At 54.4% G+C, this 15,509-nt stretch overlaps 6 protein-coding genes across 6 annotated transcripts; 4 read left to right on the forward strand and 2 right to left on the reverse strand.

Annotated features, from left to right (window-relative positions):
* Positions 1-80: 80 nt before the first annotated feature.
* On the reverse strand, positions 81-1,846 carry CTAM01_06377 (abscisic acid ABA receptor; the record flags this gene model as incomplete). Its single annotated transcript, XM_060522404.1, has 2 exons — positions 81-342; positions 663-1,846. The coding sequence occupies 2 exons, from the start codon at positions 1,844-1,846 to the stop codon at positions 81-83; spliced, it is 1,446 nt and encodes a 481-aa protein (XP_060383132.1).
* Positions 1,847-3,353: 1,507 nt separating this feature from the next.
* CTAM01_06378 (amidohydrolase 2) lies at positions 3,354-4,270 on the forward strand (the record flags this gene model as incomplete). The annotated part of the gene is made up of 2 exons (XM_060522405.1): positions 3,354-4,060; positions 4,129-4,270. The coding sequence occupies 2 exons, from the start codon at positions 3,354-3,356 to the stop codon at positions 4,268-4,270; spliced, it is 849 nt and encodes a 282-aa protein (XP_060383133.1).
* Positions 4,271-8,592: 4,322 nt separating this feature from the next.
* CTAM01_06379 (uncharacterized protein) lies at positions 8,593-9,117 on the forward strand (the record flags this gene model as incomplete). The annotated part of the gene is made up of 2 exons (XM_060522406.1): positions 8,593-8,806; positions 8,891-9,117. The coding sequence occupies 2 exons, from the start codon at positions 8,593-8,595 to the stop codon at positions 9,115-9,117; spliced, it is 441 nt and encodes a 146-aa protein (XP_060383134.1).
* A 196-nt stretch (positions 9,118-9,313) lies between these two features.
* On the reverse strand, positions 9,314-10,005 carry CTAM01_06380 (uncharacterized protein; the record flags this gene model as incomplete). The annotated part of the gene is made up of 2 exons (XM_060522407.1): positions 9,314-9,743; positions 9,845-10,005. The coding sequence occupies 2 exons, from the start codon at positions 10,003-10,005 to the stop codon at positions 9,314-9,316; spliced, it is 591 nt and encodes a 196-aa protein (XP_060383135.1).
* A 1,959-nt stretch (positions 10,006-11,964) lies between these two features.
* On the forward strand, positions 11,965-12,234 carry CTAM01_06381 (uncharacterized protein; the record flags this gene model as incomplete). Its single annotated transcript, XM_060522408.1, has 1 exon — positions 11,965-12,234. The coding sequence occupies one exon, from the start codon at positions 11,965-11,967 to the stop codon at positions 12,232-12,234; it is 270 nt and encodes an 89-aa protein (XP_060383136.1).
* Positions 12,235-13,095: 861 nt separating this feature from the next.
* CTAM01_06382 (major facilitator superfamily transporter) lies at positions 13,096-15,361 on the forward strand (the record flags this gene model as incomplete). The annotated part of the gene is made up of 3 exons (XM_060522409.1): positions 13,096-13,249; positions 13,319-14,045; positions 14,101-15,361. The coding sequence occupies 3 exons, from the start codon at positions 13,096-13,098 to the stop codon at positions 15,359-15,361; spliced, it is 2,142 nt and encodes a 713-aa protein (XP_060383137.1).
* Positions 15,362-15,509: the final 148 nt, after the last annotated feature.

Below are 15,509 nucleotides of genomic sequence, written 5' to 3' on the forward strand. Positions count from 1 at the left end.
GTACCAGTTTAAGCCAGAGGTGAGATTATGCTCTCCCTCTATCTGCCGTTATGGTGGGAGAGGCCGAGTGGATGAAAGGTTCAGATGTCGTTGTAGAAGATCATGCGGGGCATATCGCGCTCGGCGACGGCGTGGAGGTATGCGGAGCCTGGGTTGGGTGCCGTTGTTACGGAGCCTGCTGTTGGTGGTGTCGTTGGTGTTGAGGAGGAGGAGGGGGATGGTGTTGATGTGTTTTGGGATGTGGTTGTGGTGTTGGTGTATGTGGGCGGGGAGAGGGGTTGGTTTGGTGAGGGGGGTTGTTGAGTTAGAAGGTGGGCTCTTTTGGGGCCTTCTGGGAAGGTTCTGGGAGATGTTAGTTAGGTGGATGAGATTGGGGTGGTGTTTGACATGGGTGTGATGAGAGGAAGATTAGAGGTGAGGCTTGGATACGTGTATGATAGGGTCAGGGTTGCGAGATATAGGAGAAGGTTAAAGACAGGGGTGGATAGGCGAGGAAGACTCGTGATTATGAGGGCAGGTTGTTTGAAGAAGATGTCAACGGTATGATGGAATGATATCACACACTGACACTCGTGTCTGCTCCATCAAAGAATAGGGGGCTGAAAGGCCCATGTCCACTTCTCACATTCATATGACACAGATTAAAATAAAGAGCAACTTACAACGCGGTACTCAACGACCCGTAAAACAGATTCACCTCCTCAGTCGGTCCCTCAGGATCAACCGCCCTAGCCCAGAGAAACTCGCGGGCCTTGTCAACTGCGGCGTCGATGCGATCGTGGAGGCTAGGGAAGAAGGGGCGTAGGGAAAGGAGGGAGATGACGAGGCCTTGCGGGCCGGAGGCGAAGCCGCGGGATCGTGGTTGTGATGCTGATGCCGCCGCTGTTTCTGAGGGCTCTTGTTGTGCTGGTGTTGGCGGTGCGTCTAAGGATTGTTGTACATCGCTTCGAGGAGGTTGTGAAGGTGAGGTGGGTGATGGTCCCGGCCAGTCGCCGTTGGGAGACTGGAGGTCTAGGAGGGCTGCGAGGCGGGATATCAGGGACGGAGAGGCGGCGAGGGGAGGGGATGTGAGAACGAGTTGGGTTATTATGCCTAGGTCGCCGTGAGTTGTGCCGTAGGTGTCTTCTGGTGGCGGCGGTGGTGATGAATGAGGTGGCTGTGACGACGATGGTAATCGTGAGGGACATGTCCAGGGATGTGGGCCGAGAAGGTACTCTGACACGTGGACTATCGCACCGCAGACGAGGGGCGCGGAGGAGGGGACCCAGTGGCGGATTAGGCGGAGTAGGTAGAGTGTCCCTGCGAGGCCGTGGAGGAGACAGCTTGGCAGGGGTGGTGTTGTCGTTGTTGTCGGTTCTGGGGCGTCTAGGTCCATTGCTGTGGAGGAGTTTGTCGTCGGTGCTGAGGCGGACGAGGAGTTGGCGTTTGCGTTGGAGGAGATGATGTATTCCAATACGGGAGAGAGGATGGCGAGAAACTTGCGGACGTGGAGGAGGTCTTTCGTCACGCAGGCGCGGATGGAGGGGCCGGCTAGATCATCGGAGAGGAGGCCTAGGAAGGGCGTGTCTCGTGCTGTCTCTTGTGTACTAGACGGCAGAGATATCGGGGCGGACGGGGTCGGGATATTGGAGATGTAGGCGCGGGCCCAGTGGATGGCCGGGTAGGAGTGGATCTGGAGGCGGGGGTGGTGTGCCGAGACGGAGAGGAAGAGGTAGGCTGTGCCGGTGTGTGATGTCGGGAGACCGGTAAGGGTTGCGGGCGGGTGGGTTGATTGGGGCGGGGAGAGGGAGAGGGTTTTGGAGAGGTGGGTTAGGATTTTGGTTGTTTTGGTCGAGGGGTCGTCCATTGTTTTGTTTTTTGGAGTTCAGAGGTATTGGGATGAGTTGACTTATGTTGAATGAGATGAGGTATTGGTGAGTGAGATGTGTGAGTAAGTGGGTGAGTGAGATGTGATGTGTAAGACAAGTGAGATGAGGTTGCGCGACTCTCGCGGAGCTTGGGTACGGCGAGGTGCCTTACTTTCAGCTGTGGTCGTGTGAGGTCGGTGTAAGGCGGCGGTGACCGTTCCGGGTGCGGGGGGCAGGAATGCGGGGTTGGAGGCGGTGGGAGTCGCATGCCGCACCCAGGGTGCCAGGCACTAACACTCAGGGGCTCCCGGGGGAGGTTGGGGGAGCTGCGGGGGTTCGGATCGTCGTGGCGGGGACACGCGCGGGCTTGGCCCTGGGGTTCGGGGCGTTGAAGTGGGGCTCTGCTCCGTGGATGAAGAAGGGTGGCTGTTAGGTACTGTTTATCACCGTGGGCAAGGCCAGCCATGTTTTGTGATTGCCATTCGGGTGATAATTGATCCTCGGATGGGCTGTATAAGTACGAGGCCGATGGGTAAATGGTGCGTCTTTCTGGGTATTTTGGTAGAGAGATTCTGAGTGCTTGATTCCAGACTTGGGACTTCATCGTCATCGTTGTTGTGAGTATAGATGATGCTGGACCTTTGATGAAATCTATGAGTACGAAGGAGTGTTTTTCTCTTAGTATTTACTGGAAGGTTTTGAATCAATTATAAGGCTTTTACTGTACTTGACCTTCATTGTGAGTTTAGTCGCCTTGGAATGAGACGGCGTCGAGCATATGAACATGAACTGCTGAAACTCTGCTGCTTAAAAAGCAATCATGAATTTGTATTGCATTGGCATGATTTTTACATTTCGGCATCTAAGTATAAGTAGCCTACCGTACGCTCTCTTACATGAATGTACATAGTTTTGGCTTTTGGTTTGTCTATGACTTCCCCTCACTCGCTGGTTTATATTCGACAGGAACCATATTAGCGTCAGGAGGTAGTCACAGAATATTATATCGTCTGTGAGTGTGCAGCTTCAGTACAGTCTCATAATTTTTCAAGCATTTCGTCTCGGAAGGAAAATTTGAGATGTCGTTGCGTGGTTAGAAGATGGTTGATGAGTGAAGGTGTAAAGAATCACAGAGCCGTCCACAATAAGACGCACTACACGCTAGGCCTTCAATGAGTCTCGTAGGTAAAATCCCACACATCAAGATGCCAGTAGCGACGGAGGCATCCTTCAACAGCTCTTGATTATCAAATCGCAAGACGACTTGCTAGGTCGAGATTCGCGAGCTGCATGTCTCACATGAATTCATCTGAATACAGCATGCGGGGTTACACTTCTTCGGGAGACGTCGGCCGAGGCGTCCGCCACCACCACCATGGCTTCGAACACACGACATAAGAGTCAATCTCACCTCTTTGAACCTCAACTCATACAGCTCAAACCTCTCACATCATCACATAGAAAGCCCTCTTAAGTCGTAACACGAACTCACCTCAACCCGCAAACATGTCCGACCCGCTCCCAAAACTAATCACCCTAGAAGAACACTTCGTCGCAAAAGACCTCTTCACAGAACTCTCCGACATATACTCAGAACAACTCAAACACCTCCCCGAGGTCTCATCCCGCCTCCAAGACGTCGGGCCCCTCCGCCTCGCCAACATGGATGAAACCCGCATCGGCCTGCAAATCGTATCCCACGCGCCCGGCCTCGGCCCCCGCGCTCCGCACCTAAGCCGCCTCGCAAACGACCACCTCGCCGCCGCCGTCCGCGCCAACGCCACCCGCTTCGCAGGGTTCGCCGTGCTACCGATGGCCAAACCGGACGCCGCGGCGACGGAACTGCGGCGCTGTGTCCGGGAGCTGGGGTTCGTTGGCGCGTTGGTGGACGCGCATGTCGACGGACAACACTACGATGACAGACGCTTCTGGCCCGTCTTCAAAGCGGCGGCGGAGCTCGACGTGCCGGTGTACTTACACCCTACCTACCCCTCCGAGAGCCAGCGGCCCGCGTACGAGGGGAATTTTGACCCCGGCGCGGCGCGGAGTATGGGATCCAGCGGGTTCGGGTGGCACTCTGAAACGGGACTCGCCGTGCTCAAGCTCTTCGCCGCGGGACTCTTCGACGAATACCCTTCCCTGAAAATCATCATTGGGCATTTCGGAGAGATGTTACCCTTCATGATGGAGCGCGTGGAAAAGCTCTCGGTTCGGTGGGGTCCGCGGCGGCGCCGCTGGCGTGCGTGTTGAGGAACACGCCCGTGGAACATATTTTGTATAGCGTCGATTACCCGTTTGAAAAGAATGAGAACGGGCTCGCGTGGATGAGGGAGTTGAGAGATAGTGGGATGGTGACGGGGGAGCAGCTTGAGATGATTGCGTTCCGGAATGCTGAGAGGTTGCTGAGGGTTGAGGCGCCGTGATGGTGCGCGGGCGGGAGTGTACTGCTGTGTAAGTGGGTGACTGGGAAGTGGTCTCGAGGGGAGATCGAGTCTAGTTTCGTTCTGGGACACACAACACCACCGGTCCACACACTTGGTTCGACTTTGAGGAAATCAAAAGATCCCGTTTCCCTCTCCATCCATCACGATCGCGAGTCGTGACTGGCCAAGACCCTCCCATCTCCACGGCCCCGTTCCCCTCCCACAATTATCGTTTCTCCCCTTCCGCCCCGCCCACGATGCCCTCTCTCGCTTCTTGGTACCACCCACCGCGGTCATCTGTACACAAGATCGTCTCTATGGCTCAGTCGGTAGAGCGTTGGTCTCATATCAAATACATATGACGCCGGGAAACACTCCGGGGGTTATCCAAAGGTCGCAAGTTCGAGCCTTGCTAGGGACATTAGATTTTGCTGATTGTGAAAACGGTAAACTTTTTGGCAAGAGCATGTTCTGGCAGAGCGTATGCGAATGCCCACACAGCCTGGGTCACTTCTCCTGGTATCTGAACGAATAGTGTCACGGGAGCTATATTGTTACATCAAATTAGCCTTAAGAACACATCCGCAATTCGCTCTCTCGTTGACAGAGTTGGTGCAACGAGTCGTCAGTTTGATAATGTTGAACGAATTTCGCAAGTCTGTCTGTCAACTTAGTTCTGAACCTCAAAAGACAACTCCCCAAGAACATGGACAGGCCTCGAAGTAGGTTTCGCAACCGACAATCTTGCCATGATATGATCCTACATACGTACATTGAGCAAGAACATACCACTTCATGCACTCATTAACATCACTAATCATCCCTTCACCTGGTCATTCTAATCTTTCCACTTTGCAAACGCGTGTGTTTGTGAAGTGGGTCACCCTCCCACCCCGCACCACACAACACCTCACCCCAAAAAAGCCACCAAAACCGAAAATCCACATCCCACGATTTCATCTCCTTCGACGAGGCGCATGTATCACCACGACAAACAAAAGAATTGCGTCGAGGGGGAATCGAACCCCCGGCTCCCCGACGCTGCAGGATGGCAACGGAGAATTTTACCACTAAACCATCGACGCTTCACAGGATGAACTCGTGATTTGAGATGCGGGTTACAGCTGGGAGTGAGATTATGATTGTAGTGGGTGGAGTGAGGTTTAGGGCTGGAGACTGGAGTTGGCGTTGTGTAATCTAGGAATTGGGGCCGATTCTGGGTCCGGGGGTCCGTGTTCGGCCGAGATGAGGATGTTCCCCGACGGCGGGTTGACTTGTGAGGCTGGGAAGTTCTAGGCACTGATGTCTTTGCGATCGTGGGTTCTGGGTAAATTGGAGGCTCTTGGAAACTATTGAGTTTGCTTATTTTGAGGGCAACAGTGAATGTACTTCATCCACTTAGTCAGGGTCAGCTGCGTCTTTACTACCGGTGGAATTCAACCTTTAAAATGCTGGACAAACAGTCTTATATTCGATATCCCATCTCATTGTAAATTAGGAAAGGTATAGTCTACTCTAAGATGCCTTCACTGCTGTCTTCATCTTTTGAGAACGCGTTCGACGATTTCTTGTCTCGGTCTGATTATCGTTATGGTTTCCAAAATTCGAATGTTTGCTAGACTTCTACTCGATAGGAGGCGAGACTTGAAGATCAATCTACCCGCACCATCCCTCGCTCCGGAAATCGCCAGGCTTGAAGAGAAACATGTGCCGAGCATTGAGCTTTGTGACAGAAGGCGGGTACCTGGAATCTGACATATGCCAGCATCAATTCAATTCGGATTTTCTTTTCGTAGAAAAGAATGAGACTGACTTAGAGGCAACAAGTGAATGATCGACTTTGACCACGACGAGCTGTACTCTCGATGCTCTTAGTAAGACGATCAGAGAGTTGAGCTACGTGTACGATGATCTCAATCATCTATCTGCAATAACGCGTCTTGGGTAGTAAAAAGCCGTAAGTACCCTCAACTTTCATAGCCGTCCATAAGCTGACGAGTGGGTGATCAAATAGGTTGCCGATCAACACACCACTAGCCGCCTTCTTAGAGCCACTATAGCTGTTGTCATTACTATATGCTTTTTAAAGCGTACCTTGTGAGGGACGAATGAGAAATACGTAGTGGTGAATAGGAATAGCAGTTTTAGAGCAAAGGCATTGAGCGGCAAACTATCGTGTCACCCATCCTCTCACACATCATCACGACACCATATCCGGGATGGCCACGTACATCTCCAAGTCACAAAAGATCTGTTCAAATAGAAGCACCTACAGATAACGCAAGCCACCTAGTTTTCCACGTCAGCTTCTAGCGGAACACTCCTCACACTATTCACCCCACCAAGCCCACGACAGCTCCAAATCAACAAACCTTACCTTCCATACTCTGCCCCATACTCGAAAGGAGAATGAAAATAGAAGCGCGAGCTTCGCGGTATACTCCCCACAGCGTAGACCTTATCCTCATCTCATCCAAAAGACGCTGGCACCAGTACGTGTTCCCTACTTCTGTAGGAGGATGCCATCGTAGCTGTAATGAGTTTGATGAAAGAAAGACTAAAACAAAATTGAAGAAAGAAAAACATGGAAACATTTCAATCTTCTCCGCGTTGCATGCTCACAAGATAACGTAGCTTCATAAGTGACGTGATGGGAAACTCAAGTCTGAGAATACTCGGTGAGGTATCTCAAGAGAATCGTATACACTTCTTACCTTTCACTCGCAAAAGACACCTCCAGGCCACTCGCACTCCCAAAGATTCTGTAAAGGAGCACAACAATAGGCCACGGCGAATACTGAGCATGCAATGCAACCACGGGAGCATTCGAATCGTCTACAGGCCCATGCAGAACAGAACGCCATGATTCGCCGATCAAAACCCCGCTAGATGCGGGCAGACAGCCGACGTCCGCTCCGCACTCAGAGGCCAGCGGCGCACGCGACAAGCGCACCTCTGACCTTTCACCTCTCTCGGTCAGCGCCGTCGGGCCAGATTAATAAACCATGTCACGGCGGAAGCAACGCAAGTAACGCACGCTACCCGCGGCATATTGCCGATAATTAGGAACCAGAGCCGTGAGGGGCGGATAACCACACAGAATACGGACCGCAATCAGAGATACGAAGACAAACCCCCCATCAAGGCTGGAACAGGCAATCCCGTGCGGTTTCGTGGGGGTGGGTGTTGAGTTTGTGATTCCATTAGAGTCGAGACCGAAAACCCGGGTTGACTGGGGTCGGAGAGGTGTCAGGGATGGGGGTAGTTCGAAGGAACTCTACTGGCTGGGTTAATTCGAGCATCCCGTTCCAGACTTGGAAACCTTGACAGCCCATCCGCCGTTGCTCCTGCGGCTTGCAACTACACTTATTCTAGGTTGGAGGGCTGACTAGATGTAGGACTCGCAAAGTTGAGTGAGGTGAGTGAGACGCGCCCGGAGACGCTCAGATCATCGTCAACTTCAGACGGTGCGGCACCGTGGAGCACCTGACGCGGGGCCCCGGTACTGAAGGTCTGCTGCGACTGCTGCAAGCTTGCTGGACCGGGGAGGAGGAATGAACACCTTTGAGTCGGGCTGACGAAGGTATAAGAAGCTTGTCGGGCCTGCCATGCATCTCCCGCGCGGACGAACCGGACATGTCACGATCTCCACGATTTGCGGCCCAACAGATTGCTGCAGTTGACTAATCCGCGTCCCAACCGTACGACGTATTGCCGCATTGTCTACCAGACATCGCACCATAGACGAGATTTGGCCGACGGATGAAGCGGAACAGACCAAGACACTGCCGGCGCCAGTATTTAAGAGAGTGTCCCCCTCCGTGATCCCCTCCTCTTACGTCGCTCAGCGGCCTCTTTACGCATCACAGTCGCAACAACGGCTCTCCAACAGATAGGTGTGCATCATTTATGTGTGTGTAGCGATTGTTTGCCCAGCCGTTCTCCCCGCGCTGCAGAATTACTTGGGTGTGTGCGTGTGAGTGCTGTGTATCGACGCAGTGTTTGTTGGTGTGGACGAGTAGCCGTGGTGCCCCCCTCCCCAAATCCCCGCATTCTGTTTACCCCTCGCGCCCCGCCTCGCGACATTCTTCCCCCGACTTGGCCGAGTTCCGTCGTTTTCTCCGCCGGCCGTCGACTCTCGAGTCCAAGGTCACACCCCCGCTGATCGATCGGCTCTAAGCAGACGCTCCAGCTTCGCCAGGCCGACGGCCGAGTCCGCGGGACACACTTGGGTCAGCCCTCCGCCGAGCACATTTTGCGAGCAAAAACTTCACCACCTCCGCCATCGACGACGAACCTTTCAAACGCGTCCAACGAGCATCATGTGGTCCAACAAGCGTTCTTCCCCCCCCGCGCCCGGTAGCCCAACCGAGGTGGAGGCTCCTGCGCCCGTATCCTCCAGACAGAAGAACCCCGGTCGTCGCATTGCCCAGATTGTGAAGCTCAAGCCCGAGTTCATCGACAAGTACAAGGAGGTCCACGCCAACGTCTGGCCCGAGGTGCTCAAGCAGATCAAGGAGTGCAACATTGTCGACTGTAGGTCATCCGCCGGTGTCGGCCCCAACACGGCAGACTGCGAATCCCGATGTCGGGTGACTTTTCAAAGCTGACTTTCAACAGACAGCATTTGGCACGAGCCCGATTCACGTATTCTGTTTGCGACCATGAAGTACGTCGGGTACGACTTTGCCGGAGACATGGAGAAGATGAAGGAGAACCCCAAGGTCCGCGAATGGTGGGCCATGACCGACGGCTGGCAAGAGTCTCTGGTTCCCGGCGCGGTGAGCAGTGAAGCAGGCGAGCCGGCGTGGTGGAAGCCCGTCGAGGAGGTGTTCTACACGCCTTGAGAAAGAGAGAGAGAGAAGTTTGGTGGGATGAGGGGATCGAGTGTATTGCATTATTAGTCAACGACCAGCCGAATGATGAGCGTTTCGTTTTGATCACGTTCGGTGCCCTTGTCTGCCTCGTGCTGCCAGATGCACCAGACACATGGTTTTGCTGGAAGTATGCCCGATTGGTGACCCAGCCGAGCGTCCGTCTTGATCATTTGAAACCACCAAACAATCCTCCAAAGACGCCGCCGGATCCTCCGCCTCCTCCGCGCTGGCCGTGCCGCCGAGCCTCAGACCTGATCCACTCTTCGAGGAAAGCGCGGTCTGTCAGCTTCTTGGCGTCGTGAACCTTGGTCTGTATCTGGGCCTCTTGGTTGTCGAAGCTTAGCAGAGTCGGGATAGAGGTGATCATGTAGGTCATGCCTAGTCCTCCGCTCATGACGTCGGGAGAGTCGAATTCGACGGTGCAATAGCCAACGCCGCCCTCTGCTTCACCGACACCAGACTCTACGATGGACTGTATTAGAGGGGCAACGACTCGACATGTCCCGCACCAAGACGTGGTCCACAGTGTTATCAGTGGTGTGCGAGAAGAGGAAGAGAGGAGTTGATAGGTGTGGAAGTCGTCAGGACGGCGAACACTGGCACCCGAAGCAGAGGTTAGCGGACGGGTGCTTTCGAGAGGAGAGGCCAGGGCAAGGATTGGACAGAGAGGTTGGAGAATCTGCGGTGGCCCACTTACGATGCGTAGATCTGGTTTTTGGCCGGGCTGGTACGAGACGTGGAGAAGTGGGCAGCGGCGGCAGAGATGGAATGCTTGGGGGGCGGAATACGGACGCCATTGGTGAGGTTACTGTTGCAGCCCCGGAAAGTGGTGCGGGCGGTATGTCTTAGCAGTTGCATGGTGATTTTACTGCAGGATATGGTATGGTGAATGTCGATTATCTTGTCTGGTCTGTTCAGATGCCAAGGATGTATGCAGCGTGCTGCCGACTGACGTCGTTGAAGATGATCCCGTGATGTGTCGTGATGCGAGTCGCACCGCTGAGATGCGACAGAATTCTTGGACAAGAACGAGTGGAGGGCTGCAGGTGGCAGTTGCGGGAGTACCTGTGATATGGAGCAAGCTAACAAAGATATCTTTGGAGCCAATGGTTCGATATAGCACAGGGTGGTGGTAGTGGATGGATGGTTATGTAGCGTCAACGGTTTTCCGAGCAGCTGGACAGCTTAGTCGAGATTTTAGGTAGGTAGGTAGTATTACTTAAGGCTGGTAGCTGTTGTTGTCAATGACGGGAAACTCCGACGTTCATCTGGAGGTTCGGTCGCAATCGAAATCAACAGGAGGTGCACCTTCCTTCCTGGCAGACGGCGCTGTCACGCTCAAACCACGGTAGGCTCCATTGGGGAAGGCGGTGTAGGAATATATGGGGTCAGACCTTGTCACGCATGCGGCACGATGACGTTGAGGCTGCATGACATAAGCAAGATTCTGCAGGGCTCTACCTCAGGCTTCAGCGAAGCACAGGGCAGGCACGGGCAGGGAAGGAGTCGAGGACACCAACGGCAATTGCGGTAAGGTAAGGTAAGTGCAGGTGCATTCCGTTCTGGGCGCCCAGACATGGCGCCTGCTGTTTTTTGTTTTCAGCTTCGCACTCTGACTCTGCCCAGACTTGCCAGGTACGGAGTACTTTACACCGCAAGGTAAGGAAGGTACATCGTATTCTGTACTTCATGCTTGGCGAAGGAAGGTTCCCAATTAATTGCTCCTCGTCTTGTTTTCCGTCAACCACCACTCAGCCGCATTTTAATCGCGGCGCAAGACAACGACGAGACTCTACATCAGACACGCGCCCTTTACCCAACCTTTCTCTATGCGACGGGCAGGCCGCAGAAAAACACACGAGCCCATCCCTCCATCACAAATCTCACCATGGGGTCGGTCTCACTTTTTGGAGGGGGGAACAAGAAAGCTCCCTTACTGCGTACATCCGAGCCCGAGGTCAGCAGAGACGAGCAAAACATGTAGATGGTGCCCATGATGGTGGTGGTGGTGGTCTGGCACTGCTCGGGTTGCTCCGAGACCCCAAGACATCAATTCATAACTTCTACTGCGTACGTACGCTACCTGCCCATTTACAAACTCTCAACTTTCGGTGACTTTCTGCATAGTAGATGAAGCTGAGGCCCATCCGCACTGTCGACAAGGTTACTGTGTAGAGCCGCCCGTTGCCCGCACAGCGATAGGTACATAATGGATCATGAAAGCTGGATTATTGGATATCCCTTGTTGATGGATCTGGTGTCACCGCCCTCGCCAGTCGCCACCATCTTGGACCGCTGATTCACATGGTCCAAGTGGAGAAGATGCGACCAGCACCTGAAGTCTCTCTGTCACCCACCCAGTCACCCACGGACTTGTGAGCAAGGGGTTTTAGCCTCGCTTTTAGGGGTCCTGCCATCCGGGGCACTACTTGGCTTTGTTGCAGACGCGTATTGGCTGTGGGCGGCATTTGGAGTTGGACATGTGGCCCTTTTTCCTCACCTCCTTTGTTCACCAAGGCTATCGCCAGTCTCCAAGTGCCTCCCAAGCGCCCCCCGCAGGCGCATCTGCTGCATATGGCCTGGTGCCCCCGTGCCAGTACTACAAGTATGTATGTACAAAGGTGGAAGTACGTACTCCGTATGGATACCTACAACCTGCAGGCTGCGGGCTGCCAGGACTGAGCAGAGACACCGCCGCCCTCGCCGCCAACGTCGTTTCCATCCTCGAATCCTTGATCCATCATCGCACTTTGCACGCACCCGCCAACGTCGAGTCACCTGCCAATCTGTCCAGGTTGGGTCGAGTCTATCCAGTGGATGAAGGGCCGTCTCGAGTCTCTCGACCCCTCCAGTTGCTCAAAAAATTCCCCACGGAACCCGCCCGACGCGACGCACCTGGCACCCACAAACAGAAAACCCCACCAGCTGATTCTGCGAGCCTGCAAGCTACTACGACTGTGTACGAATACGGTCCTATTGGTATATTGTTACGGATACCTTGCCATACCGCTGATGCTGTTTCTGCTGCTGCTGCTGCTGGGCATGAATTGCATCTCGTCTTCCTTGCCTCCTGTGCGCGGTGCTTGACTCGGTGGCCGGCCAATCCTGACAACCAAGCGCCGATATCTCATTTCCATCCCATGTTCCATTCCCCCAGACTTGCGGCTTGCGGCTTTGCCAGGGCACGATAACATTGCGTCCCTCTTCGCGCCAGGGCAACATAAAGCTCGAGGTTCATCCTTGATCTCATGGTCGCCTGCCCCTACGTGAGACGCAGCCCCCCCTCGCTCTCTTAATCACAGTCAAACGGCGCGTTACCAGTCTGACGCCATTATTCTGCACGGACCTGGATAGTTTCTCCTCTCTCCCACTGCGCAGTGCGCGCAGCCCATCATCTGCCATCGAGGTTGGCCTCGTTATTGACATCCAAACGCTATTTCCATCGACAGCTTCGTTGCGCCAACACCTTTTCTACCCCATATCTTCCGCCTCTCCCTCTTCTCCTCCTCCAACCAAGGTCTCTTCCTAGACTTGTTGCTTTTCACCGTCTCCGCATACATCGCCTCGCACCGGCGCAGGGCTTTCCAGAAGAATTTGTGTTTCTTCCCAAAGCGCATAGTCGTACTGCCTCGGCATCTTCCTTCATCCGGCTCTTGGACATCTGCAACCTTATCTCATCTTCTTTGGATGCACGGTCGAACCAGACAGACTACCTTATGCTCGACCGATCTTAGGACAAATTTTCTGTCGACCCCGCGTGCCCAACGACACCCTCCTTTCACCTCATCCTTCTGCTCGTCCATTTTTGTTTTGGTTTTTCTCCCTTACCCAACAACAACAAAATCCGCATAGCTTGCCGTTGTAGTAGACCAAAGCGACAGCAAACAGAGTTCCTTGGCCCTGCCCCGCCAAACCTGGCTGGGAAGACATCCTGTGGAACGCTTCAAAATGGCGGGCGTCCTCACGTGGAAGAGTCGCTTCGGTGGCATCTTTGGGAACAAAACTAAATCCGACAGTGCCGAAGCCACAGATGACGAGAATACCAATATTCCGAAATGGAGTATGGGTGTTCTCAACGATGCCAAAACGATTGAAGTCCCTGGTAAGCAATCAACCAACCCCCTTTCCGGTTTCCGGCCCATACCAAGGCCACCAAGTTGACACCCTGCAGGTTCTGTGCTTCTCCTCGCTGCGCATCGCAACGAGCCACTCGGCTTACGCAACGCGCCCGCAAGGACTTCCCACTCATCCATCCCCACTGGTTTCCCGGAGCCGGTAGACACACCGACCGGCCGCCAATCTCCAGCCAACGCGGCCCCACCTGAGCCCGATGCAAAGACGACCAAGGACGGAATCATCCTCAACCCTCAGCCTGAAGAGTCTGCAAATGACCCTCTCAACTGGCCTTCATGGCGGCGCGATTGCGCTCTTCTGTCTCTTGGTTTCTACTGCATGGTCGGTGGTGGCATGACTCCCTTGCTTGCCGCTGGCTTCACCAATGTCGCCGAAGACTACCACATTGAGACCGAGACAGTCTCCCTAACTACTGGTCTGTACATGATGGGCATGGGTCTCGGTTCCGTCATCTTTTCTCCCACGGCTATTCTGTACGGAAAGAGGCCCGTCTACCTCTTCAGCTCCATCATCTTCATCCTCAGCTCTGTATGGGCAGCCCTGTCACCAAACTTCACCTCTCTCATCTTGGCTAGAATCTTTCAGGGTATTGCAGTCAGTCCCGTGGAGTGTCTTCCCTCCGCCACCATTGCAGAAATTTTCTTCCTTCATGAGAGAGCGTTCCGAATCGGCATCTATACACTCCTGCTGCTTGGCGGCAAGAACCTCATCCCCCTCGTCAGTGCCCTCATCATCCAAGGTCTTGGATGGCGTTGGACTTTCTGGTAAGCAGCCAACACGTTCGGCTATTACAAGACTGCATTGCTAATATTTCGACAGGATTGTTGCCATGATTGTTGCCTTTTGTGGCGTACTCCTTTTCTTGTTCGTGCCAGAGACCTTCTGGGACCGAACACCGCTCCCCAAGTCACGAAAGCCGTCCCGCAGACCGAGCTTTACTCGCCGATTCTCATCACGCCATCACGTTCCCCAGGTCCATAACGCTCATGAAGATGCCGTTGTAGCTCCCACAAGTCCTACGCCACAGTCGCCACACGGTGCTTCGCATCCGCACAAGGACCTTCACGTTGGATTTGCGCTGGACCCAAACGAGAAAAAGGATGACGGCATCGACAAGCAGGTGAAGGACGCCAAGGATGAGACGCCGGACTCTTCCAACCCGGTGCCCGTCTCGCGGACGTCTGGCGCGTCCGGCACACCCACCTCCGGATCGGATTATTTCCACAACGCCCCAGCTGTCGAAAGCGAAAAGTTCAAGATGCAAGCTTCCGACGTCAACTCGCCGCCCAAGGCCCTAGCCTACACCCACACCCTCCGCCACCAGCCCGCGAAATCCTTCACCGAGCAGCTCAAGCCCTGGAACGGCCGCCTGAACCACGACAGCTGGTTCAAGGTCATGCTCCGGCCCTTTGTCCTCTTCGCCTACCCCGCCGTGCTGTGGTCCGCCGCGGTCTACTCCCTCTCCGTCGGCTGGCTCATTGTCGTCTCCGAGTCGGTCGCCTTGATCTACCGCAACCGCGCGTCGTACAACTTTGACGCCCTGCAGACGGGTCTCGTCTACCTCTCCCCCTTTGTCGGAGGCATCCTCGGCACCGCCGTCGCGGGGAAAGTGAGCGACATCATCGTCAAGGCCATGGCCCGCCGCAACGGCGGCCTCTACGAGCCAGAGTTCCGCCTCGTCATGGCGGCGCCGGTGCTCGTGACCACCGTCATCGGCCTCATGGGCTTCGGCTGGTCCGCGCAGGAGCGCGACCACTGGATCGTGCCGACCATCTTTTTCGGCCTCATCTCGTTTGGCTGCACGCTGGGGTCCACAACGTCCATTACCTTTTGCGTCGACAGCTACCGGCAGTACGCGGGCGAGGCGCTCGTCACGCTCAACTTTAGCAAGAACATCTTCCACGGACTCGTGTTTAGTCTGTTTGTCACGCACTGGCTTACCTCGGACGGACCCAAGATGGTGTTTATCTGGCTGGGCGTCATTCAGCTCATTTTCCTGTTTGCCACGGTTCCCATGTTCATCTACGGGAAGCGGGCGCGTATGTGGACCGTGAGGAAGAACTTTATGGAGAAGTTCTAGAGGAGCATTGTCCTTTGTCTTTTTTTTTTTTCCCTCTTTCTCCCTCGTATTTTTCTGCATGGAGTTGGAGTTTAGGGGATCTACATTTGCATTTGCATCACAGCATCTTACAAGTTTTATCCACCACTGGATGAGGTCTCCCAACGAG

The sequence above is a fragment of the Colletotrichum tamarilloi genome, assembly GCF_030869305.1.
Source record: "Colletotrichum tamarilloi strain Tom-12 chromosome Unknown Scaffold_17.1, whole genome shotgun sequence".
NCBI classification, from domain to species: domain Eukaryota; kingdom Fungi; phylum Ascomycota; class Sordariomycetes; order Glomerellales; family Glomerellaceae; genus Colletotrichum; species Colletotrichum tamarilloi.